Here is a 27,884-nt window from a genome sequence, read left to right on the forward strand (position 1 = left end):
ATAACACCGAATTAAATTCAATGCGGTGCCTAAATACCTGTTATGTACAGGTTTTAATATTTTAAAGGCATAGCAACGATGTCAAACAAAGCAATTATTGTCAAGAAGCACGTCACATACTTTAAAATTGATCTTTACTTATAGTCCAGAAAGCCACTGCGCATCCGCTAGGAAAAATATTCTGATTCGGATTTTTTGCACAATCTTACTCAAAAAGGACTCATTTTAACAAATTTGCATGTTGCCAGGACCAAAAGGTGGTCAAAAATTTTTTAAACGTTTTTTTTTTTGTTTTTTTCCTAAAATTATCTTTTTTGCATTTATCAAAGGTTTTTTAGGTTTTTTGGATCATTACAAACAGAAAAGGTATTTAGTGACTTTTCTCTAAAGTTGAAAGTTTTTGACATATAAGCGATTAAAAATTGAAAAATTGCGAAATCGGCCATTTTTAACCTTCAAAAACTATGCGAAAAACTTAAAATTTGAATGTTACCAAGGTAGGTAGATATTCTTTAAACATCGATTGATAAAATCTCGAAAAGTTTTTTGCAACACCGTATTCAAAACTCCTTTGTTTTTTAATTTCTAATCACGCGTGCGCGACACCGTTGCATGTGTATACAGTATGGTGCAAATGAAAGGAATAAATTCGTTATTTCGTAAACCGGCGACTTTAACGAAAAAACCCGAAACAGGTCGATTTTTATTTTTAAGTTATGATATTGTGGCATATATGCTATACTAGTGACGTCATCCGTCTGGGCGTGATGACGTAATCGATAAATTTTTTAAATGAGAATAGGGGTCGTGTGGTAGCTCATTTGAAAGGTTCTTCAATTCTCTATTCAGTAATGTAAACATTTACATAATTATTTATACAGGGTGTCCAAAAAATTTTTATTAAATTAAATTATTTGACAAAAAAAGAAGTAGAAGGACACCCTGTATAAATAATTATATAAATGTTTATATTACTGAATAGAAAATTGAATACCCTTTCAAATGAGCTAGCAAACGACCCCTATTCTCATTTAAAAAAATCACCGATTACGTCATCACGCCCAGAGGGATGACGTCACTAGTATACCATATATGCCACGATATCATAACTTAACAATAAAAATCGACCTGTTTCGGGATTTTTTCTTAAAGTCGCCGGTTTACGAAATAACGAATTTGTTCCTTTCATTTGCACCATACTGTCAGTGGAAAATACTGAAAATAGTGTCGCGCACGCTCGATTAGCAATTAAAAACAAAGGAGTTTTGAATATTGTATTGCAAAAAACTCTTCGGGATTTCATCAATCGATGTTTAAAGAGTATCTATCTACTTTGGCAACATTTAAATTTTCAGTTTTTTACACAGTTTTTGAGGGTTAAAAATGACCGATTTTGCAATTTTTCAATTTTTAATCGCTTATATGTCAAAAACTATCATTTTTAGAGAAAAGGCACTAAATACCTTTTCTGTTTGGAATGATCCAAAAAACCTAAAAAAAACTTTTTTCCGTGCAAAAAAAATAATTTTAGGAAAAAAACAAAAAAAAAAACGTTTAAAAAATTTTTGACCATCTTTTGGTCCTGGCAACATGCAAATTTGTTAAAAGGAGTCCTTTTTGAGTAAGATTGTGCAAAAAATCCGAATTAGAATATTTTTCCTAGCGGATGCGCAGTGGCTTTCTGGACTATTACGAATTAAAAAATAATTCAGTGATTTAGATGGCATCAAGTGACGAAGAACTACCTCCATCTATCCTCGACGTTGTCAATTATCTTAATTTGTTACCGGAAAAATCAGCAAACAGGTACAAGAAAGAATTACAATATTTTTATGAATTTAGAAAGTGTAAAGAAAAAGTGTAAATAGCTTAAAAGAAGAAGTGTTTTTTGGCTTATTTTATTAGTCTATCCAAAATCTGCAAACCAAATACTTTGTGGTCCCGCTATTCCATGCTCAAGTCAGTATTAAAAATTGAAAAAAATGTCAATATAGGCGATTATTTTAAGTTAACAGCATATTTGAAGAAAAAAGCGTAGGATTCAGTTGTACGTTCAATATAAACATTGTAAATAATAAATAGATATAATTAAAATTACATATTTTGTATTTGATAATAATAAAATTGTTAAAAAGTTGACTTAATTCTTTGACAATGTTGTCAAAACCAAACTTTCAATATAATTAGTTAGCATGACGACGATCTTGGTTTCCATGACGGTGGATACGCGTGCGGAATAGTAAAAACCGCGTGCGGAAAAGTAAACCGCGTGCGGAAAAGTAACACGCGTGCGGAAAAGTAAAACTTTCTAAACCAAAATGCGTGCGCGAAAGTAGACATTTTTGCACGCTCGTAGAAAAAAGATATTTTCAAAAAAGTATATATTACAATATTTACTTTTTTAATTGCTAAGGTAATTTACATTTTAATGAAGGTCTTTAGGATTTTTTTCTACAAAGCTGAAGGACAAATCTTTCTGAAGACTTAATAAACTAAATTTGACCCCTATTTATTTAAATAATTATATATAAAATTTAAAAATCAAATTTGCAAAAAAATATTTTGCGTTTTAAATAAACACTATAAATTTATTTTATTTAATAGGAGAAGTTGGGCTATGTTACCTTTAATAATTTATGAGATATTGAATTTGTTTATCAGTTGTTACTATATTTTCAATTGCAAAAACGCGGTTGTTACCAAAAGAATATAAACTGCTTAAAATCTCATTACTTTTATTTTTATGTATGATTTCGATAAATGTATTGATAAATTCAAATTTCAATTTAACTCCCCTCTAAAATGACATTTGAAAATTGTTCTAATTTGTTTATATTTTTTTTAATAACGTCGCGGGGTAAACATTTTGAAGTGCGGTTCCGATAATCGGGATCCTGGGAATTTTTCACTAATTAACAAATTTTTTTGTCGTTTTTTCTTCTTCTTTTTTTTTCCTTATAGTAAAAGATATAGTTTTGCTTATAGAGGGGGTTTCATTAAGAATGTCCAATCTCCGAGTTGTCGATTCTAGACCTCAAAATATTAAGATTTAACCAAAATCACTTTGATAAAATATGGCTCCTTAATGAGTTACAGGGTGTTTTATTTAAAAATTTAAAAATTATTTTTGCTCAGTATTTGAAAACTATTCGACATATCCTTTTCATACTTGGTAGAAAGTGTAGGTACTATACACCCTATGAAATTATGTAAAATACAGGTTTCCGGCTATTACCAGAGGGGTACGACAGGCGGACAGGGGAAAGCAAATGGTTGACCCTTCGCAAATTCTACGTCACTGGTGAAATTGTCTATGTAAATGACATCCTCTTTACTCGTAACGATAAAGTCATTAGTTTTCGAAATATTTGAAGTTAAACATGTAACGGCACAGTTATTTAGTTATTTTGGTTAATATATTGTGCCGCTTAATTTTTAGTTTCAAATATCTCAAAAACTAACGATTTTATCGTTAAGAATGAATAATATACTCTTCAGTCTTAACGATAAAATCATCAGCTTTCGAGCTATTTGAAATTAAAAATTAAGCCGCACAAAACCTTGATCAAAATAAAATAACTGCCATGCCGTTACATATTTAACGGCAAATATCTCGAAAACTAATGACTTTATCGTTACGAGTGAAAAGTAAGTTATTTACATTGAGAGTATGGGAGAATCTAAAAATTGCGCTAAAATGGCAATTTCGCCAGTGACGTAGAATTTGGGAAGGGTCAACCATTTGCTTTCCCCTGTCCGCCTGTTGTACGCCTCTGGTAATAGCCGGAAACCTGTATTTAACATAATTTCATAGGGTGTATAGTACCTACACTTTCTACCAAGTATAAAAAGGATATTTCGAATAGTTTTAAAATACTGATCAAAAATAATTTTTAAATTTTTAAATAAAACACCCTGTAACTCAATAAGGAGCCATATTTTATTGAAGTATTTTGGTTAAATCTTAATATTTTGAAATTTTACATTCTCAGAAATAATACTCAGAAATTTTACATTCTTAATGAAACCCCCTCTATAAGCAAAACTATATCTTTTACTACAAGGAAAAAAAAAAGAAAAAGAAAAAACGACAAAAAAATTTGTTAATTAGTGAAAAATTCCCAGGAACCGGATTATCGGAACAGCATTTCAAAGTGTTTAATCCCCGTGACGTTATTAAGAAAACAAATTATAAACAAATTAGAACAATTTTCAAATGTCATTTTAGAGTTAAATTGAAATTTGAATTTATCAATACATTTATCGAAAATATACATAAAAATAAAGGTAACGAGGTTTTACACAGTTTTATATTCTTTTGGTAACAACCGCGTTTTTGCAATTGAAAATATAGTAACATTTGATAAACAAATGAAATATCTCATAAATTATTAAATATTTTTTAACAAATTTTTTGCTTAATACTGGTAACATAGCTCAACTTCTCCTATTAAATAAAATAATTTATAGTGCTTATTTAAAAGGCAAAAAATACTTTTTTGTAAATTTGATTTTTAAACTTTATATATAATTATTTAAATAAATCGGGGGTCAAATTTAATTTAGTAAGTCTTAGGTGAAATATTTGTCCTTCAGATTTGTAGAAAAAAACCCTAAAGAGCTTCATTAAAATGTAAATTACCTCAGCAGTTAAAAAAGTAAACAAGGTGCAAGAATTACCTATTTTTAATTATTTAAACAATGATCCCCTTATATGATTTGGATACTTTCTTGAAAATATCTTTTATACTCACCTAAACTTTGATATAAAATTTGTTCCAACCTGTACGAATTTACATTTTGATTTACATGTAGTGTAATCTTATTTTACTAGACTATTAATAAAAGAAAGATATTTTCTAAACTTTGTATGAATGAAATCATTAACTGTTTTAAAATTCAATCGGCTCTCTTTTTATTGCTGCTGAATATTAATAACTAATCTGGTATTCACTTTTAATACTTCTCGTATATCCTTTAAAATAATCTTAACACGAGGGAGAATGGTGCAAAATGATTCTCTGAGTCTTACAATCCAATCGTCTAAAAACAGTGCTTCTCTTATGCGTCCTGTTAACTTTTACAATATGCGGACGGCGCTCATAATATGTGTCCTGGGTTACTTAGGACTTAGAGGGCTGAGATCGCTGCAGTATCAGTAGTTGTATAGTATTACAATCTATCTAAGAGACTTATTAATATTCAGCTTAGAGGGGTGCTATTGTTCGGAATGTGTACTTACATAAAAAAGGGATCATTCCATAAAACAGGTAGATCCCTTGTTGGAATTTCACACCTCGAATACCACCCCGCTGAGCTGAATATCAGTCCCTTAGAAAGATTGTAGTACCATAGGAAACCTTTTCCGTATATAGTAAACATATAAAATCACTCACAGACGGTATTCGTTTTTTGGGCATTCGCAGAGAACTGACATAGCCGCTGTTTCAGTAGATGCAGGAAACTTATCAAATTCCTCACAAATAGCATTTTTTTTTGGGGAATCATAGTTTGTTTGTACAGGTACCCTGAGTGGTTTACTGTAAAGAGACCTAAATCATTAGACCGAAAGCAGTAGACCGAGCTCATTAGACCGAAAAGCACTTTACCGAAACCTCACTAGACCGAAAAGCAGTTCTTTTTACTTGTCGCAGTAAAAGAGATATGACTAATGTAATTACAACTAAATGTTATTTGGATAGTTATTATAAACAGTTAAAATGGTGTTAACGTCACTCTACCCTTAATTTATTTTTACCTTCACTAATTTATTTAACGGATAAAAATTATTTCATATCAGACTGTACAGAGTAACAATTTACACAGTCTATATATAAAATAATACAAAAAAATACAATAAACAAAAAGACAGATATACAAAATCTTAGCATAATTTACTGCAAACTTTTTAAATTTATTTACCATTTCTGTCTAATGCTGTTCGGTCTAGTGAGGTTTCGGTAAAGTGCTTTTCGGTCTAATGAGTTCGGTCTACTGCTTTCGGTCTAATTGTCGTGTACCACCCTGAGTAGATGCTACAGGCCTTCTAGCACCCTGGCTTCCAAAAGCTTAGCTATTTCTCTCCATTTTTCCGGTCTCTTGCATCAATTAATGAACTAACGACGCCGCTGGAATTGTGGAATTTCCCAACAGTTGACAGTTTTACAATCAGATCTTACCAATGAATCACCCTCTCTAATAAATTGTAAATTGTTGAACTATAATCACCAATATCAGGCTAAAAGAATCGGCGTTTCACTCCGGTCTTCCCTAATAACGTAATCTAATCAATAATGACGTAAGTGAGAATACATCAGAGACAGGCCAGTAACGGCTTAGCATAATTCTAATTAAATTATGTAAATGAAAATTGTTTAAGTGTAATATTAAAAACTTCAAATGAAGTGCCGAAATGTAAGAAAACATTGTATCTTAAAATTGATAAAACATATTGATACAATTGATCCAAAAGATGGCATAACCCAGACATCCAAAGTGAAAGTTATCCTCCAACGCCAAATTGTTCTATATGGTCCACATAATGTTCAGAAAAAAGTCACACCATTTTGAGCGTCGCGTTTGGGGGGAGAGGGGGGAGAAATCGGTAAATTCGTAGTTTTTTACGTTTTTCGTCAATATTTATAAAACTATGCGGTTTAGCACGAACAACCTTCGATACAAAAATGTTCTACATTAAATTTGAAATAAAAAAGGCCCGATGCATAATCCTTCTAAAATGAACAGTTCCAAAGTTACGGAGGTAGTATAGTATAATTGGTCCAAAAAAAGGCCTAACCCAAACATCCAAAGTAAAGTTTTCCTCCAACAGCAAATTGTTCTATATGATCCTCATATTGTTCAGTAAAAAGTTACACCATTTTGAGCATCTGGTTTGGGGGGAGAAGTCGGTAAATTAGTAGTGTTTTTACGTTTTTCGTCAATATTTCTAAAACTATGCTTTAGCGTAAACAATGGTCTATACAAAAATGTTCTACATAAAATTTAAAACAAAAAAGGTCCTACACATAATTGTTATAAAATCAACGGTTCCAGAGTTAAAGAGGGTGAAAAATGGAGGTTTTCGATACTTTTTGTATTATCTGGGCAATTGATGATGATTTTAGGTGGTGAGGTTGACGTTTCTTCAAGGGCGTATCACTAACATATCATTGGCCACTGAAATAGCAAATTTTGTTTACAAAACACAATCCTGTTAAAGAAAATTTCTATAAATTGCCCAAAGAATATAAAAAGTATCGAAAACCCCCACTTTTTACCCTCCGTAACTCTGGAACCGTTGATTTTATAACAATTATGTATAGGACCTTTTTTGTTTTAAATTTCACGTAGAACATTTTTGTATAGAACATTGTTTTTGCTAAAGCATAGTTTTTGTATAGAAGGTTATTCATGCTAAACCGCATAGTTTTAGAAATATTGACGAAAAACGTAAAAACTACGAATTTACCGATTTCTCCCCCTCTCCCTCCCCCAAACCCGACGCTCAAAATGGTGTGACTTTTTTCTGAACATTATGTGGACCATATAGAACAATTTGGTGTTGGAGGATAACTTTCACTTTGGATGTCTGGGTTTGGGTCTAGTTATACCATACTATTTATAATCATATGTCCGCAAACGCTTCGTTTCACATTTTTTGTCATACAGTTAAGAATTTTATATACACCATAGGCGTGCATACGGGTAATACGATCGGTCATAATACCCGTTTGCGCGCCAATGGTGAATATTAAATTCTTAATAATTGTATGTCAAAACATGTGCAATAACTACGTCTTAAAACGCACCTGATTTGCATATCCCAACTGGTTTTAAAAGAATAAATAAATCGTCAGTTTGTAAAAAGAAATTGAACATCCCTTATCTCGAAAACGAAGCGTTTGCGAACATATGATTATAAATCAAACTGTCATTATTTTCTCGTGTAAAATTAGCCCTTAAAGTTTGTTGCACTTATTTAGAAAAACCCTGTACCCTGTACTGATGACGAACATGGCCAGTTGTTAAAGTACCTAACTTTTTTATTATCCAACATAAGTGAATGAATCTAAAAACAGAATGTTAAGAAAACCTGGGCTATAGTTGGTTTTTAATTTCAGTATTTTATAAATGCTAGAATAGTCCACAGGGTGATGCGAACTTTGAGAAAAAAACACAGTTTGATTCGTACACCCGGTATACAATTACAGTTTACCTGCCTAGCAACAATATTATAGTCTAAGAGCTGGGAGCGGATTTTGTGCGTGATAAGTAATATGGAAAAACTATACGTGGATATGTTGAATTAGTTGTGTTCATGACTTTCACCAACGGCCGGAAACCAGAGTGGGGGCCAAGGGTAGTTATAAGGGCTCAAAGTCGCTGTTTTTATTATTTTTTTATGACGCTCATGATCGAGATAGTGCACCAAAATTTGGGAATAAGTAGGTCATGACGTACCTAAGTAAAATCTCTAGGGGCGCAACGCTGCGTGGCCGACAAAGGGGTGGGGGTAGGGGTGAATATAAAACATATATGGGGCTTTTTATGACGTTCGTGATTGAGATAGTGCATCAAAATTTGGGTATAAGTAGACCATGACATAAGTAAGTAAAATCCCCAGAGCCGGAAACCAGAGTGGGAGAGGAAGGTGTAGTTATAAGGGGTCAAAATCACGTTTTTTATTATTTTTTTGTGACGCTCACGATCGAGATAGTGCACCAAAATTTGGGAATAAGTAGATCATGACGTAACTAAGTAAAATCTCCAGGAGTGGAACGCTGCGTGGCCGACAAAGGGGTGGGGCAGGGGTGAATATAAAAAATGTAAGGGGTTTTTTGCGACGTTCGTGATTGAGATAGTGCACCAAAATTTGGGAATAAGTAGACCATGACATAACTAAGTAATATCCCCAGAGGCGGAAACCAGAGTGGCCGACGAGGGTAGTTATAAGGGGTAAAATTCGCGGTTTTTATTATTTTTTTTTGTGGCGCTTATGATGGAGATAGTGCACCAAAATTTGGGAGTAAGTAGGTCATGACGTAACTAAGTAAAATCTCCAGGGGCGGAACGCTGCCTGGGGTACAAAGGGGTGGTAGGCAGGGGTGAGTATAAAAATATATGGGGGTTTTATTGCCGTTCGTGATCGAGATAGTGTACCAAAATGTGGGACTAAGTAGATCATGACATTACTAAGTAAAATCTCCAGGGGCGGAACGCTGCGTGGGGGTCAAATGTTGTGCCAGGTCAAAAAAAAAAAATAATACACACTGCCACTTTGACCCCTTAAAACTACCCTCATCCCCAACTCTGGTTTCCCGCTCTGGGGATTTTACTTAGCTAAATCATAGTCTACTTATTCCCAAATTTTGGTCCACTATGGCAATCACGAACGTCGTAAAAAACCCTTTATATTTTTTATATTCACCCCTACCCCCTCCCCTCTGTCGGCCACACAGCGTTCCGCCCATAGAGATTTTACTTAGTTACGTCATGACCTATTTATTCCTAAATTTTGGGGCACTATCTCGATCATGAGCGTCACAAAAAAATAATAAAAACCGCGACTTTGACCCCTTATAACTACCCTCGGCCCCCACTCTGGTTTCCGGCCGTAGATGAAAGTTATGTACAGAACTAATTCAACATATCCCCGTATAGTTTTTCCATATTACTTATCCTAGTGATGTAAAATTTCCGGGAAGATTCGAACGTCGGAAACTTTCCGAGAATATTGGAAACTTATGGAAATATTGCATTTTTATTAAAATTATTATAATAAATTATACAAATCAGTAGTTAGCTTTACTTATTGTTGTGTTATTACGACTACAGAAAAAATCTTTTACAAGTTAAATATCCAGAAATAATTTTAAAATTTATTTAACTTAATAAAAAAAATACTCTGAATATTTGTTAGTAGTCATTATAATTAAAACTAAAAAAGTTATTTTATTTAAAAAAATATTGAAATAAAAAAGATACCATACAATAAACAAACCAAAATTGATTATATAGGAACTTACTTCAGGTAATCTGTATTCCTATATAGTATTAAAGCAGGAACTTTTTTCTTAACTAGTAATAACAACAGACACTACACAATTTTCTTCGCGCATGTAATATGAAGAGAATATAATGAAGAGTCTCTCTCCGTCTCGCTTAATCTATCTTTTTCTGATACGGATTTAGAGTCTTGTACTGGTTCCAACAGATGAGTTATAGAAAGACTCTCATCACATACCATTTTTCTATGTTTATGATCTTTTAGGAGTTTTTCGTTATGAGCTATTATACATTAATTTCCCTGCTCTATCTATAGTCAGTCTATTTCTCCTTTTATTATATGTGAAAGTGTATGTGCTATAACTAAGCTCTGTTTCAGCGTAGGATGCTGGTAACCCCAGCATTCTAATTGCCAAATCTTTTAAAGAAGTTTTAGTGCACATTCCTTGTCACCAGCTTATACAATCTACTGATCGTGCTGAAAGCCAAATAAAATCCATTAACCAAAGGTCTACTTGTGCACAGAACTTTGTTAGTTCTGTAAAAATGTTTTCTTTTTTGTCAATAAACTTGGGATGATTGGTTAATATCTTGTCTATACACTGCATAGCTAATATATGCTCTTCACCAGTAAGGCTTTGTCCTGTTAAAGAAGAGTAAGTAAGTTTGCAGCATAGTGCACAGGCTTCACTACAATTTTTTTTCTTTTTTTAATTTAGATAAGCATTTCTTTTCCTCAGACTTACTGATTGAAAGTAATGGAATATTCTCGGTAAATATATTTTCTGTATACTTAAATGCCTCGACAACCTGGTCTATTTTAAACATATTGCCTTCCAATAAAGTACCTAACCCATTTCACAATTGGTGTTATGCTTTTTCTCATGAGGATCTTTCAGTGCGTCACAGTTTTTCGATTTCTTTCTAACGCATTAAATTGTATGTGACAGAAAAAAACGCACGTCGGTGATTACATTTCGTCGGTGATTACAATTGATTTGTTTTTATGCCAAATTGCAAATAAAATGTGACAACTGTCAGATTTAACTAAAATGTCATGTTAGAATAAATTCCATAAATGTGTATTATCACGGACTTACCTTTTTTTCTATCATTTGTGACGCACTGAAAAATGCTCATGAAAAGAAGCATATCACAACTGCTCCTTTTTCCAACTTTATCCAAAATATTTCATCATCCAAACAGTTCTGTTTAAAATTCCGTGAACATTTTAAATGTTCTCCCTCTATGACCATAAGCTCGGCAAAGCACTTTTAGACGCAATAATGTTATTTATACAATTAAGGATTGTTTTTTACATAAGTCTAACTATCCATCTAGTTTTTACATAACTTTATTTAGTTTGGAATTTTTTCTTTTTATTTATTATTTCTCTTTAGAAATATTCCTATGCATTATAGCTATTAGCTTTAGGCATTTTTAATATAAAAATAATGAAGGTAATGTTCAAAACAATGTTCCTTTTGTACTTGGCAATGGTATAGTTTCGCCGGCCGTGTGAATTAAATAGCGCTACTTCCATGTAAATTCAAATTACGTCACTGACTCTTATGTCCAAAAGGCTTTTGGAAATATTCTCAAAAGATCTCGGAAATATTATGGAAAGTTCACGGAAACATTCTTCAAAATTCTCGGAAATATTCTCGAGAATTTTCCGTTGAAAGTTTCCGGGAATATTCGAGGTCAGGAGAATATTTCCATTTTTTATAGGCGAATATTCTCGGAAACTTTCCAATGTTCGCGAATATTCGCTTGGAAATATTCTCGACTCACATCACTATACTTATCACGCACAAAATCCGCTTCTATCTCTCCGACTATTATTACAGCGATATTGTTAATGAATAAGGCTATAACATGGTAAACAATCACTTAAATCGGACAAAAGGTTTAGGAAATTCGAGACATCGAAAATGACCAAATTTTCAGTGGATCGATTTTTTTGCACCCGAGTGTATTTGGGTTTGCTCTAGTATTAACCTTTCATTTCCATGTTGTGTTGTTGAGTCAATCATAAATTTAGTGTTTTCTTGTTTATTTTGAGTCCATATAGAATGCAATAATCGTTAATTCTATTTAACAATTCTTGTAGCGATTCCAGCGGTGTCGTCAGCGAATCTTATGTTATTATTAATGTAAAAAATGTTAAATAAGTGTAATATAATTTATTTCTTTTTTAGGGCTTCATCTTCTGTGGGAGTTAAAGATTTTTATAAGAACAAAAATATATTTATAACTGGTGGTACTGGATTTGTTGGTGTCACCCTTCTGGAAAAGATATTAAGATCCATTCCCGATCATGGAGAAATTTTCCTCCTGATGAGACCTAAGAAAGGAAAAGAAATTTCCGAGAGACTAAATGAGATTAAAAAGAATTCCGTCTTTGAAACTTTGTTGAAAGACAAGGACGTTGAACAGGTTTGTTTAATACAGATTTTAATTTAGTATCTAAACTAAATTTCTTCTTCGTTGGAATTTTTGCCACGCAGAGCAGGCAGGAAGAGAGATGCAATTCATAGATCTCCCCTAGCCTTCTTTGCCTCAGCATTTGTATGGTTTGCAAATTATAGAAACCGCGAAGGCGTTGCCAGAATCTTGGTCTCAATAAAAGTTTTATTTTTACATATGTATTTTATTTACATATGTATTTTTAAAAGACGAAGTTTTCAATCTAATTACGTTTCACGTAAATTGTCAAGGTCAAGACCACAAACCATACATACTCATAGACGTTTCACGTAAATTGTCAAGGTCAAGACAGCAAATTAATTACCATTCCAATCCAGAGATGTCGCTGTCAGTCAATTCTCTTGTCATATTTAACAACTGACAATTAAATTAATTTGTTTTGTTATTTACTTTTTATTTTACAGTTTGTGACTTAATTATTTTATTGTGTATAGTGGTGTTACGTTTTTAATTAGATTTATACACAATTTTAATTAATTGTATTAACCTCCTCTCCGTTTTTATGAGTAGAATTTTTAGTTTACATTGATTGATCATCCCATGTTGTGTTTCTCCACATTTAAAAAAACAATATAATAGATCCTGAAACAGTTTATTCCAATAGACAAGTGTGTCATCAACATTTCGGGCCTATATATTTTTGGAAGTTTGTAAAAGATTATAAGGTATTTATCTAAACAATCATCCTACAAGATTCTTTCAAAAATTTTCATTCAACTCAATATTACATCAGTGCTTTCACGTGACACATGGCAGTAGTGTTTAGCATTTTCAAAACAAATTGGAATATTTGAAGTTTTCAGTAAAACATTGAATTGTCTTTCTGTTGTTTTAATTTCCTGCGAAATTTCATCAAAAATCCCGCAAAATTTATAATTTGAAATTCCCACCTAACTAAAATTTGTCAATTTAGTTCCCATTCCAATCAAGAGATGGCGTTAATTCGATCCAAAAGATTAACATGGTCGTGAAACGTCTATAAGTATGTATGGTTTGTGGTCAAGACAGCAAATTAGTTACCATTCCAATCCAGAGATGTCGCTGTCAGTCAATTCTCTTGTCATATTTAACAACTGACAGTTGACAATTAAATTAATTTGTTATTTACTTTTTATTTTACAGTTTGTTGCTTAAATATTTTATTATAGTGGTGTTACGTTTTTAATTAGATTTAATCACAATTTTAATCAATTGTATTAACCTCCTCTCCGTTTTTGTGAGTAGAATTTTTAGTTTACATTGATCATCCCGTGTTGTGTTTCTCCACATTAAAAAAAACAATATAATAGATCCTGAAACAGTTTATTCCAATATACAAGTGTGTCATCAACATTTCGGGCCTATATATTTTTGGAAGTTTGTGAAAGATTAGGTATTTATCTAAACAATCATCCTACAAGATTATTTCAAAAATTTTCATTCAACTCAATATTACACATCAGTGCTTTCACGTGACACATGGCAGTAGTGTTTATAGCATTTTGAAAACAAATTGGAATATTTGAAGTTTTCAGTAAAACATTGAATAAAACATTGGATTGTCTTTCTGTTGTTTTAATTTCCTCCGAAATTTCATCAAAAATCCCGCAAAATTTATAATTTGAAATTCCCACGTAACTAAAATTTGTCAATTTAGTTCCCATTCCAATCAAGAGATGGCGTTAATTCGATCCGAAAGATTAACATGGCCGTGAAACGTCTATGAGTATGTATGGTTTGTGAACATAATGCTGCTCTACATCCCACCAGACTGAAAACAATGGGAACCTCCTCTGGTTACACCTCCGAGGCTTCTACAATTTGCAAGCCATAACGGATGCGGAGACTAAGGAAGATGGGGGAATTTTACAATTTATAATTCACGTCCCATCTGCTCAGCGCGGTAAAGTTCAAACCAGAATGGTTCCTTTCATACTCCAATAAGAGTAAACAGGTAAATCAAAAATGAATAACCATTTTCAATTTCGTTGCAAAACGAAAATACAGCCGCATCATATTCTAGTCCAATCAGAGAGCGCAGCAAGCACCTCTACCGGTTTCGAAACTTATTAGTCTCTCATCAGGAGGCACATATGCTGCTCTCTCTGATCCAACCAAAACAAACCCCGGCGTGTAGGGGTTTGCTAGTAGTTGCCGCTAGGGCATCTATGCCATTTCGTTCGTTGCAATTCGTGACTACACGCCGGGGTTTGTTTTGGTTGGATCAGAGAGAGCAGCATATGTGCCTCCTGATGAGAGACTAATAAGTTTCGAAACCGGTAGAGGTGCTTGCTGCACTCTCTGATTGGATTAGAATATTATGCGGCTGTATTTTCGTTTTGCAACGAAATTGAAAATGGTTATTCATTTTTGATATGTATTTTTAATTTTATTGAAGTAAAACTTTCGATTATTGCAAGCAGATGCCGCCACGGCACCCGTATCGTGTTATTTTGTTGTAATTCGGTACTAGCAATTGGGTTTGTTTTAGTTTCTTCAGGAGAAAGTCATATACTGGGTGAATCACCACTAACGGGACGGAAGATTACAGCGAAATGGTAAAATATTTGAAAAAAAATTTAAATTAGTAGTTTTTAAGTTGATAAATCTACATTTTAAAATTATTTTGAAATATACAGGGTGTCCCAATAAATGAAATATACAGGGTATCAAAGTTATATTGTTTCTTATGGAACACCCTATATTTTATTGCATTTTTTTATTGTCCGCAAAAAATAAGATATAGTTTCATAAGGCTTCCCTATAGCTATGTACATAGTGTTCCGAGTTACGTTGACTTTTCTTAAAATGTAAAGTTTTAAAAGAAGACTTATTCTCAAGTTATTTAAGAAATTATAAAAAAATTACTTTTACATCTAAATATTTGGATATTGGTTGAATGTATTTCATGATTAATTATTACACATTTATTTACAGGGTGTTCAAAATTTACATTTATTTACAGGGGGGGTTATAACCCCTCCCCCTCATTGGGATGGACTTTGAGCTCTATACGCTTAACACTATACCCCTCAGAGACCTTCCAGTAGTTGTAACCTCCCCTCTTAGGATCATCCTGGTTACGCCTATGTGTCATACATCTTTTGTTTTAAACTCGATTTACAGATTAAAAATTTAAATAACTGTAAATTGCGCAAAAACTATTAGACCTAGGTATAGGATATCCATACACCATTCGAAAGAGGTGACTCCGTTTAGTATAATGGTGTATTAATATTAGTGGTGTTCCATTTAAAATAAGCATCATATGACACATTGAATAATCCAATAATGAAACTGTAAATGTTGAACACCCTGTAAATAATTGTGTAATAATTAATCATGAAATATATTCAAGCAATATCCAACTATTTAGATGTAAAAGTATTTTTTTCATAATTTCTTAAATAACTTGAGAATAAGCTTTCTTTTAAAACTTTACATTTTAAGAAAAGTCATCATAACTCAGAACACTCTGTGCATAGGTGTAGGGAAGCCTTATGAAACTATACCTTATTTTTTGCGTACAATTAAAAAATGCAATAAAATACAGGGTGTTCCATAAGAACAAATATAACTTTGATACGCCGCCATTTATTGGGACACCATGTATATTTCAAAATAATTTTAAAATGTAGATTTTATCAACTTACAAACTACTAATTTAAAAATTTTTTCAAATCTTTTACCATCTCGCTGTAATCTTCCGTCCCGTTAGAGGGACCGTTCTGATGATAGGGACCGTTCAAGTATTACGTAACGCAGGTGGGGGGGGGGGGGTCAAAAATCTTCAAAAATTGCGTTACGTAATACTTGAACGCTCCCATAGCTTAGGAGCTTGAAACTGGTTAGGGTGTTTATGACACTCTCTGAATGAATTGAAATATAAGACGTCTCTAGTTTTCGTTTTACAACAGAATTATTGTCATTTATAAATTTTTTTTTTATTTGTTATTTAGGTATTTGCTAAAGTCAAAGCAATCGCTGGTGATGTTGGTGAAGATAAATTAGGAATTTCAGACTCAGATTGGCAACTGTTAACTGAGAAAATAAACGTAATTTTCCACTCAGCAGCAACTTTAGATTTTGGAGATACCCTTGATACTACAGTAAATATTAACCTACTGGGAACACGAAGAGTTACTGAGTTGGCCAAAGCATGTAGAAACTTAGCAGTTTTCGTCCATGTAAGCAGTGCTTACGTCAATTCATACAAACTTCATGCTGATGAGGTAAGTGAAACGGGACCAAATAATGTCCAAAGACGATATTATAGGTACTAGTCTTGTGGTTATTTTAAGATAACCTTATTTTCTATTTAAATATGTTTAAATAAGTCAGAATAGGATTGCTTTAATGAGTAATTGGTGGTTTTTTGTATGTTTTGTAGTCTGTCGTGTAGTTCTGTATGTCTGTCGCAGTCTAATTGTAATATTGAACATTACTTTAACTTTACTAACAGATTAACAAAATTATCGTTTTGTTTATTTTCGTAGATTATTTATCCACTACCTAGAGATGCCGATGAATTAATAGCTACCGTTAAAAAACTCAGTAAAGAGGAGTTACTGAAAGAAACACCTGCACTCTTAGGAGACCACCCAAATACATACACAATTACAAAACATATGGCTGAACATGAAATTCAAAAATGTGAAAGTTTGTTTCCTTGTACCATTGTTCGACCAAGTATGAGTAGGTACCTTTAAATTTTTGGGTCTTTATGCCTTTAAACACTTACTTATTATAAGTCAAACAAGTCGGAAACTAAAAATTCGGATTATTATCTTCTGCGCTTTTTAAGATTCTGCGATAAGGCAGAACATAGTGATGAATTATTTGGCAAGGGAATCTATAATTGCATTAACGACTTGTCGTTCACCGTGATAACGTTCTTTAATTTATTTTTATTCACGTTTGTGGGTATAAAGGAACTAGCTCTCTAAAGATTGTTTTCACTGTGAACGACAAGTCGTGAATACAATTATACAGGGTGAGTCACCACTAACGGAAGATTACAGCGAAATGGTAAAAGAATTAAAAAAAACTTAAATTAATGGTTTGTAACTTGATCAAAGGCTACATTTTAAAATCATATTGAAATATACGTCCCAATAAATGGCGACGTATCAAAGCTATATTTTTTCTTATGGAACACCGTGTATTTTATTGCATTTTTTAATTGTCCGCAAAAAATAAGGTATAATTTCATAAGGCTTCCCTATACCTATGCACAGAGTGTTCTGAGTTATGTTGACTTTTCTTAAAATGTAGAGTTTTAAAAAAAGGCTTATTCTCAAGTTATTTAAGAAATTATAAAAAAATTACTTTTACATCTAGATAGTTGGATATTGGTTGAATGTATTCCATGATTGATTATTACACATTTATTTACAGGGTGTTCAAAATTTACAGTTCCATTATTGGATTATTCAATGTGTCATATGATGCTTATTTTAAATAGAGTACCATGTATATTAGTAAATAATTATACTAAACAAATTTAACTCTTTCGAATGGTATATGGATGTCCTATACCTAGGTCTCATAGTTTTTGCATAATTTACAATTATTTAAATTCTTAATCCGTATATCGATTTTAAAACAAAAGATGTAGTTAATTAATGTCATTGTATCGCATCGTCATTTTATGACAGTACGGTCTGGTAATTATCTTATAGTTAATGTATTCCATGATTGATTATTATCCATTTATTTGCAGGGTGTTCAAAATTTACAGTTTCATTATTGGATTATTCAATGTGTAACATATATGATGCTTATTTTAAATAGAACACCGTATGGCGTATAATAATAAATTATACTAAACACAGGTTCCTCTTTCGAATGGTATATGGATGTTCTATAACTAGGAGTCATAGTTTTTGCGTAATTTACAATTTTCTTAAAGGGTAAATCGATTTTAAAAATATTTATTTTAGAGTCACTCTCGATTTTTAAACCCATCATCTTGGCATAGTTGATATAAACGAGTGTAGTTGTAAATAAAAATGTATACTTTTAGTTGCTGATTTGTAAAATAAATTTTTTCGTTATTGAAAATAAATTAAATACATACCGAAACAAAGAATTTTATTAAAACAAATACATAAATAATACAAGATGAACAGCAACTTACTATAAGTAAAAAATTATCAGTTATGTAATAGATGTTCAAAATGTTTGCTTTCTTGTGCAATACAACAAGCGATTTTATCTTCAAATGATTTGCTTACATTATTTAACATAGGTGGCATTATAGACGCAAAAGCGTTCGAAATTCCTAAATTCATATCATCTGGAGTAGTAGCAAGTGAAGCATTTACAATATTTTTAATATAACCCCATTTAAAAAATCCATCTTTGTCAATCCTGGTGACCTGGGTGGCTTTCGTAGATAGCGTGATTGTTCATTTTTAGGAACAATTAAATTTGAATATTATACACGGATGTCTATATTTTTGATAATTACCAGACCGTACTGCCATAAAATGACAATGTCATACAATGACATTAATTAACTACCTACATCTTTTGTTTTAAAATCTATTTACAGATTAAGAATTTAAATAATTGCAAATTACGCAAAAACTATGAGACCTAGGTATAGGACATCCATACACCATTCGAATGAGGTAAATATGTTTAGTATAATTATTTATTAATATACATTAATATACATTTAAAATAAGCATAATATGACATATTGAATAATCCAATAATGAAACTGTAAATTTTGAACAGTCTGTAAATAAATGCGTAATAATCAATAATGAAATACATCCAACCAGTATCCAACTGTTTAAATGTAAAAGTAATTTTTTTATAATTTCTTAAATAACTTGAGAATAAGCCTTCTTTTAAAACTTTAAATTTTAAGAAATGTCAACATAACTCAAAACACTCTGTACATAGGTGTATGGAAAACTTATGAAACTATACCTTATTTCTTACGGACAATTAAAAAAGAATGTGTGTGTACTTTGTACGCACCTAAGAAGTTATACTTCTATTATATGATTTCTTAAAAATAAATATACTTTAAACAGTTTGTTTTAATTTTTTTTAAACAAAAAACTAATTTTCAAAAAAATAAAAAAAAAGTATAGGATTGCTCCGGACTCGAACTGAAGACCTCTCGATCTCTGGCCGAATGCTATACCAAATACGCTACGAGGACTGTGTCTGTATCGGTTCGGACGTACCTAATGACAATTCACGGTAACAAACAGGCAAGGTGAAGTATAATAAATATACAATAAAATGTTTTAATAATACTCATCCTACTCCTGAGGAAGACAAATCCAAAGACACAAAAATTATAATAAATATATTTACTAAAAGCACTAATATGTTCTTTTCACACCTTTTCTTGCACTGATATATTTATACATAACTTGAAAGATTCAGCAACTAAACGCCATACTGTCTGTGTGCGCATGCGCGCAGTATTATGAAATTTTACTCTCAATCGCGCCTAAAGAAGTATAACTTCAAAAATGCAATAAAATACAGGGTGTTCCATAGGAAAAAATATAACTTTGATACGTCGCCATTTACTGGGACACCCTGTATATTTTAAAATAATTTTGAAATGTAGCTTTTATCAATTTACAACCTATTAATTTAAAAATGTTTACAAATCTTTTACCATTTTGCTGTAATCTTCCGTCCCGTTAGTGGTGACTCACCCTGTAGATTCCCTTGTCGATTAATTCATCACTCTGTTCTGCTTGATATTTACATCTTAAAAGCGCAGAGGATAATAATCCGAATTTTTAGTTTCCGAGTTTTTTGACTTATGGTTCATAGATGGTGCTAGTCGTACCTTTTTGTAATTATTTTAATAATTATACTAGTGCAGTCACTGAAGGTTTTCACCTCCGATTTAGTTGAACCTCCATCGATTTTCATGAAAATTGGTGAGTAATTAGAGGATACCTCAAGAAACAAAGGTGACATGATGCCAACTTGCGCTTTTACCCTGGGGGTGGATGCCACCCCTTCTCGGGGGTGAGAATTATTTTATAAAAAATAATACCATAAGTCCATAGAGGGACAAATTATAAGCAAAAATTGTTATATAAAGTTATTAAAATAAATCAACACTTTTTGAGTTATTAAAGACCAAAGATTTTATTTTTTCGTAAAAAAATGCATGGTTTAAATCTGCTTTTCACGTATAAATTAAAAACTCTAAGCTTTTACAAAAAAGTTATTATTACTAAAATTGAAGATAATAAAAAATTGAATACATTCCTCACATAAAGAACTAAACTAATGTTAGTTCAAAGTGAGTTATTGGCAATTGAATGTGAATTTTTTTCGACAAGTACTAAAATCTAAGTATTCAAGCTTAAATAACGGGAAAACGATACAATGTATAAAATATTCCTGCTAAACATTTGTCAAAGTACTTTGTTGGAATACCTATCAAATGAGCTTCAGAACAAGGTAATAGCGTCAAAATTAAGCAAGTTATAATAAAAATAAAAGAACCGTTTCGAATTTTTTAGGAAAAAGTGAAAAATAAAACATACGCCATTTCCACAAAAATTAAAATTTATAGCAATCCTTACAAGAACTTCTTTATATTAGCATAAGTAATGTTTTCGATAATTTTGACCGGTTTAGAATGAATATTTTTGAAAAAACATTATAATTTAAAAAAATCCTAATTTTTAAAATTATTAGGTTTGTTCTAGCAAACAGTCAAACTAATCAGAAACCGTCAGCAAACAGTTGGTCAGTAAAAAAACATAATACAGTCACCAGTGCTATCCTCTCTACTCGCGCTGGTCCACTATTCGCTGATGGTTTCAAACCGTTTGAAACTGATGTTAGAACAAACCTATTGTAATTCTCATATTCTTTTGATAATAACTCCAAAAATACTTAATATACGTAAAAAATTATATATAACCAAATTTTAGTTTTTTTTTGTGCCAAATATTTTACCTGTTTTACTATTTCTATAGGGTAAAAAATAACCGAGATAGAAACGTTGAGAACGGTGAGAACCATGCAAGCAGGGTCATTTAACCTTTTATTTTTTAAAAAAGTAAGGGGTTTAGAAGATTAGGTTTAACGTGCTTAAATAGCACTTGGAATTAACTTTTTATTAATTAATTATTAATTAACTGTTTACAAATCGTAAACACGAACGGAGTTATTAAAAAAAAAACAAAAACATTTTTTGGAAAAATTTTTAAAAGATAAATTTTGAAATAATTTTGGAGCATAAATTTTAACGCTATCAACATGTTCGGGGGCTCATTTGATAGATATTTTTAAGAACTTTGACAAATGTTTAATAAGTTTGTTATAAAATGCATCAATTTCGGGTTATTTCAGCTTGAATACTTAGAGTTTTTTACTCGCCGAAAAAAATATACATTCAATTACCTATAACTCACTTTTAGTTAACACTAAAAGGTTTTTCTAGTAAGGGGTTTATTTCATTTTTTATTAGCTTCAATTTTGATAATAATAACTTTTTTGTAAAAACTTACACTTTTTGAGTTATTGATGAAAAATTGGTTAAAAACATGCATTTTTCTCAAGAAAAATTAAAATCTTTGATCTTTAATAACTCAAAAAGTTTTGATTTATTTTAATAACTTATATAACAAACTTTGCTTGAAATTTGTCCCTCTATCGAATTATGGGGTTATTTTTAATAAAATAATTTTCACCTCCGAGAAGGGGTGGCATCCATCCCCAGGGTAAAAGCGCAAGTTGGCACCATGTCACCTTTGTTCCTTGAGATATCCTCTAACCACTCACCAATTTTTATATGCAAATCAATAGAGGTTCAACGAAATCGGAGGTAATAGCTCATATCCACCTTCAGTGACTCCGAAAGATGAGAGATTCGTTTCCAGTTCAGTGCTTCTATGGAGGTGCTACGCCGAGATTTATGAAATGCGCATAAGCACCAAGTGGAAGCCCCATTCTGAAGTCAAATCTCAATCATCTTTTACTTTTACTTAATTTATTGTTTTACAGTAATTGGATGTTGGAAGGAACCTGTTCCTGGATGGACAATAAGCAAAAATGGACCACAAGGTTTCTTAATGGGTGCCGCAAAAGGAGTCATCAGAAGGTTGCCAGTTGCAACAAATTTAGTGTATGATTACATTCCTGTCGATATAGTAGTTAACAGTCTTATTGTTGCAGGCGCTCATGCTGGTGAGTATACTTTTAATTTGTATTTTGACTAAATCAAAATCTTTTTGGAGAATTACTTCACAAAGAGGCAAGTTCAAGAGAAATCGTTAAAATACAACAAACCGGCATATGTAATGTATGTTTCGTGGACCTCAAGAAAGCATTTGACAAGGTCAAATTAAAGGTCCGTTATCCATTTGTTATACCCGAGATAGCAGTGCCGGTTTAACCTAATTTCGGGCCCTGAGCGCTGGAGGTTTAGAGACTTCCTTCATTGCTATTCGTTGTCAGTTTTTTAACAAGAAAACACATGCACTAACTATAAAGGTTTGTTGCCATAATCCATAATCCATAAAATAATTTTTTTTAAACAAGCAAGAAGAATAGCAAACGTAAAAAATAATCCAAAAAATTCATTTAAAAACATAAATAAAAAACAGAAGGTTCCACAAAACAACACATGACAAACAAAAAAACATTTTAAAAAATACCTAAAGACAAAAATTAGATCATTTTTTTTTCTTGACTTGGCATTCGCAAACTGCCATATAATATTATCACAATTCAGTTTCTCCAGTTCTTCATTCTCTATATAGACCAGTAAGGATCTGCGAAAAAATGTCTATTTTTGGATGTGAGAGGTGGCATTCGGATTTTTGCAGATAAAGTTAGGTGACACCTTCAGTAATAATAATTGACTTATGCTCCTTCTCAAATATGCCCCGAACATTAATAAAAAAATTAAAATATTTAAAAATTTCGAAAAACATCGATTTTTTTCTGCTTTCTTTGCTTATAACTTTCAAACGATTCGTTTTGGAACAAAGTCATACAGAAATAAAATAAAGATAATTGAATTTTGTATGATATACGACTGGTAAAAAATGTCTTAAGGTATTACCTTTTCTGCAATATAGCAATAAATACAAAGTAAGGGGGCAAAATAAGTCTGTTGTTATACAATATTTTTTAACCACTTTGGTGGCACTTAGAACCTTAGTAATTCGCTTAGGAAATTCTTTGTAACATACTTAAATCGTGTACCAAATTTCATTAAAATCGACCTAATAAATTTTGCATAATAAATTTGCAATCTAAATGTTTTTAAAAAAGTTCAAATTTTGTAAAATCTTTCTGAACAAAAAGTAGACCATTTAGAAGTTGGCTAATTTTTTTACATATAAAGAGGTGCTCTACCTATCTAATACACTTTACAGAATTAAAATCGGATTATTTAAGGGGCCCCAGCAATGTTTTAAATTTATAAACAATTTTTTGGCTTATAAACAAATAGCTTTGTTTAATAATAAAAAAATTAATTTTTAGCAATGCAAATAATTAAAACCGGTATAATTTGACTTAAACTTTCAAATGTTGTCAGCAGAATTGCTATTTTATTTTGTAATCAAACGTTATTCGCGTTCAAAAATTGCAATTTCTCGATTTTTTGAAAGTTCCACCGCGTTTATCTCGAAAACTATGCATCCTACGAAAAAACGTGTAAGAACATTTTTTGCTTAGAATTACCCAAGAAATATAAAAAAATGTTTTAATTTGCGAAAAATCGATTTTATGTAATTCCTCAAGTTCTTTGTTTATAACAATCTTATCGACATCCGGATCAACTGTTACCCAAAAAATTCGTGTTCTACGGGTCAAAATACATAAAAAAACTTGGGTAAGTCCATCTAAATAAAGGAGCCCGTAGCACCCCCTCCTGGCCACAGCACTAATTTGTTTATAAGCCAAAAAATTGTTTATAACTTTAAAACATTGCTGAGGCTGCTTAAATAATCCGATTTCAATTCTGTAAAGTGCATTAGATAGGTGGATACTTCTTTATATGTAAAAAAATTGACAAATCTTTGTATGTTCTAGTTTTTGTTGTGCAAGAATTTAAAAATTTTTAATTTTTTAAAAAAAAGTTTAGATTGCAAAATTATTATGCAAAATCTAGTAAGTCAATTTTAATGAAATTTGGTGTACGGTTTTAGCACATTACAAAAATTTTCTAAGCGAATTAGGAAGGTTCCAAGTGTAACCTAAGTGATGGAAAATCATTGAATAATGACAGGCTTGTTTTGCCCCCTTATTATATATTTATTGCTATTTTGAAGCAAGGGTGATAAATTAAGACATTTTTAACCAATCGCATCTGATAGAAAATTTAATTATCTTTGTTTTATTCCTATAGGACTTTGTTCTAAAATGAATAGTTTTTAAGTTATAAGCAAAAAAAGTAGAAAAAAACGAAATTTTTTGAAATTTTTTAATATTTTATTTTTTTTATTAATCTTCCGGGCATATTTGAGAAGGAGCATAAATGAATTATTATTAACGAAGTTATCACCTAAGTTTATCCGCAAAAATCTGAATGCCACCTCTCACATCCACCTAAAAACAGATCCTTACTGGTCTAATATACAATAGTGATAATGCGTCTAGTTTTATTCACCCAAATTTGACCTTAAATATGTTTTTATTCTTTTTAAAGCCGAAAAAGACCGCTCGCCTGACGCATTAGAAATTTATATCGTCAAATTTTGCAGTAAAGTTAAAATATTAGGAAAAGTTGCCTTTACATCCTGGATGACATCAAATTTTTCATAAACTGTATGTTCATTCAAATTTTGGCATACCGTTACAAAACGGGTAATTTCATTATGCAAGTTCTCTTTGGTTTCATCAACATCGTTTTTTATATTTCTGGCATAAAGTATTAATTAACGTCTTGACTTCTTTTTTATCTAGAGTAAAAAAACATTTAAAAGCTGATGTTACATCCTTGTACCATTCAATTCTCTTTAAAAGATGTACTGTCGCATATAAAATTAAACACTTCAATTTTGAATCTCTCTTGCCCCTTTAAAATTGTTTGACTTTCACCTGCTTCATCGAAAAATGTTTTTCTTTTCTTTATTCTTTGAAGGTCAGTTGTATAGTAGATGTTTGAGATATCCTCGCCTTCGCGAAAGAAAGTTTTCGCTTCCTGTTCAATTCCGCTAAACTTATTTCTTACGTCTCCAACAAAGCTCAAAAGAGATGCCATTAATTTTACTCCAATTAACACGTTAAGTCCACAGTTTCTAACATTTTGCGTGTTGCATTCACTCGTTCTTGCCCAAATCAATGTCAATAGAGCTGTCTCAAAGGTATACATTTTATTGTGCAGTGCCTTGGCTTCATTTCTTACTGCTGATTTTTCATCTCTATTATTGCTTAATTGGAAAAAATATGTTTGATGGATCCATAGTTTTTAAGTAATGCATTTACAGCGTCAAATCGGGCGGACTGTCTAGTTTCAATTAATCTTTTTACACAACATTTGCTGCTACTTTCATTCAGTAAATTCCACCTGTGAGGAGAAGCCAAAAAAAAATCGTGTAGATACTTTGAACAGTGCTGAAATACCCAGTTGCTTCCAAGTTGGATTCACATGCAAAATTCACTGTTAGATAAAGAATGATTCGCACATGGGACATAAATAGCGGTTGACGATAATGCTCGTATTCTTGCTTGAAGCCCTGTGTAACGACCCGACATATTTGCGACATTATCATAGGTCTGTCCTCGACAATTTTCAATATCTAAGCCTAACTTTTCTAATTTGTTTATAACTACATCTGTTAAATACTCTGCGGTGTGTCTCTCCAACTGAATAAAACCAAAGAATCTCTCAACTACCGTATTGTTCTTTACATACCTGAGGATAAAAGTAAGCTGGTCTTGATAGCTGATGTCTGGAGTAGAGTCTACAATTATAGAGAAGTATTTGGCTTCTGTAATTTCCTGTATAAAAGTTTCTACAAGTTTTGTTTTTATCACTTCCAGGAATTCATTTCAAATTTGGTGAGACAGATCGCTAACTGAACGTTTTCCTGTATTCGCATACCGCTGTAAATGCTCAGCTAAGAAGTTGTCAAATTTAGTCAAGTATACAAGACAACTTAAGTAATAGACCTGGATCCCGCGTAAGAAAAAAAAGTTTATTAATAGCAAGCTGAAAATTTGTTAATAGCTTAACGGTGTCTAGTCGGACAAACTTTGATGCACGGGAACACTGGAACAGGGAAGTTTTAATTGTGGAGCATGATAAACGTGTCGTCCTGACAAGTTTATGATTGTGAAAAATAGCAAGTTGTTTTTAAGTTTATTCAATAGCCAACGTTATATAATATATGAAAAAATGTTTGTCCGACAAAAATGTTGGGCATTTTAACGAGTCCGACACGTAGAACATGTCACATCACAGGAATTATATTGGTGATAAATAGCAGTCTGATTTTTGCATGAGAGTTTAATGAAAGGTTAAAAAATCAATTGAAAGTTCTGTCCGACAAAATTAATGGGAAGTTTTCGTAGTCCGACGTTCTAAACATATAAGATATAGACAAAAATGTTGGTGATAAATAGCAAGCTAATTTTGATTTTTTTATGTACAAATTATATTTTGTAACGCAAAAAGTTATATGTCGGACAAAAAGTTTGGGAAAATCCAAGGAAATAAATAAAAAATCATTTTTTCAGAATGACTTAGTCGCATATTGATAAAGCTATTTTAGTTGGATATTATTATTTATATTGACATACTTGCACATGTATATACATACATGCACACTCCAAAAACAGTGAGGTAAGTATCAATGCATGTATATATTGCAAAAAAATTATTTTTTGGGTGGAATTTGTTCTAGATATTCTCAAAATGATAATAAAAAAATGTTATAGAACATATTAAAGCAACGACTTACGGTTTTCTTATTAGGCGCATCAGAAAGTATGGAAAATTTCCTACAAAAAACGTTGTATACATTTTTTTCCATAACCAAATCTTGACCCTGTAAAACGACGTTGAAAAATGTGAAGAGTGTAAAAATTCGGTGTTTATAAGCATAGGCGTAAGTATGTGTATAGTATTTTTACTACAAAAGCGATATTACGTAGGTCAAAATTTTTGACGTAAGAGAACTGTCAAAACATTAGAATGTGACTTTTCATTATTGCCATGTTTATTATAAACATGGCAATAATTTCATTATTGCAATAATTTCATTATTGCCATGTTTATTATAAACATGGCAATAATGAAAAGTCACATTCTAATGTTTTGACAGTTCTCTTACGTCAAAAATTTTGACCTACGTAATATCGCTTTTGTAGTAAAAATACTATACACATACTTACGCCTATGCTTATAAACACCGAATTTTTACACTCTTCACATTTTTCAACGTCGTTTT

At 31.7% G+C, this 27,884-nt stretch overlaps 1 protein-coding gene across 1 annotated transcript in view; it reads left to right on the forward strand.

Moving 5' to 3' along the window:
* Positions 1-27,884, forward strand: part of LOC114332933 (putative fatty acyl-CoA reductase CG8306) — an 88,778-nt gene that overhangs the window by 48,356 nt on the left and 12,538 nt on the right. Inside the window, exons 2-5 of the mRNA XM_050642496.1 lie at positions 12,207-12,444; positions 16,434-16,706; positions 16,971-17,169; positions 22,483-22,665. Of these exons, the coding sequence (XP_050498453.1) occupies positions 12,207-12,444; positions 16,434-16,706; positions 16,971-17,169; positions 22,483-22,665 (893 nt within the window). The remainder of the gene's footprint in view (positions 1-12,206; positions 12,445-16,433; positions 16,707-16,970; positions 17,170-22,482; positions 22,666-27,884) is intronic.

Source organism: Diabrotica virgifera, chromosome 2 (genome assembly GCF_917563875.1).
Source record: "Diabrotica virgifera virgifera chromosome 2, PGI_DIABVI_V3a".
Taxonomy (NCBI): Eukaryota; Metazoa; Arthropoda; class Insecta; order Coleoptera; family Chrysomelidae; genus Diabrotica; species Diabrotica virgifera.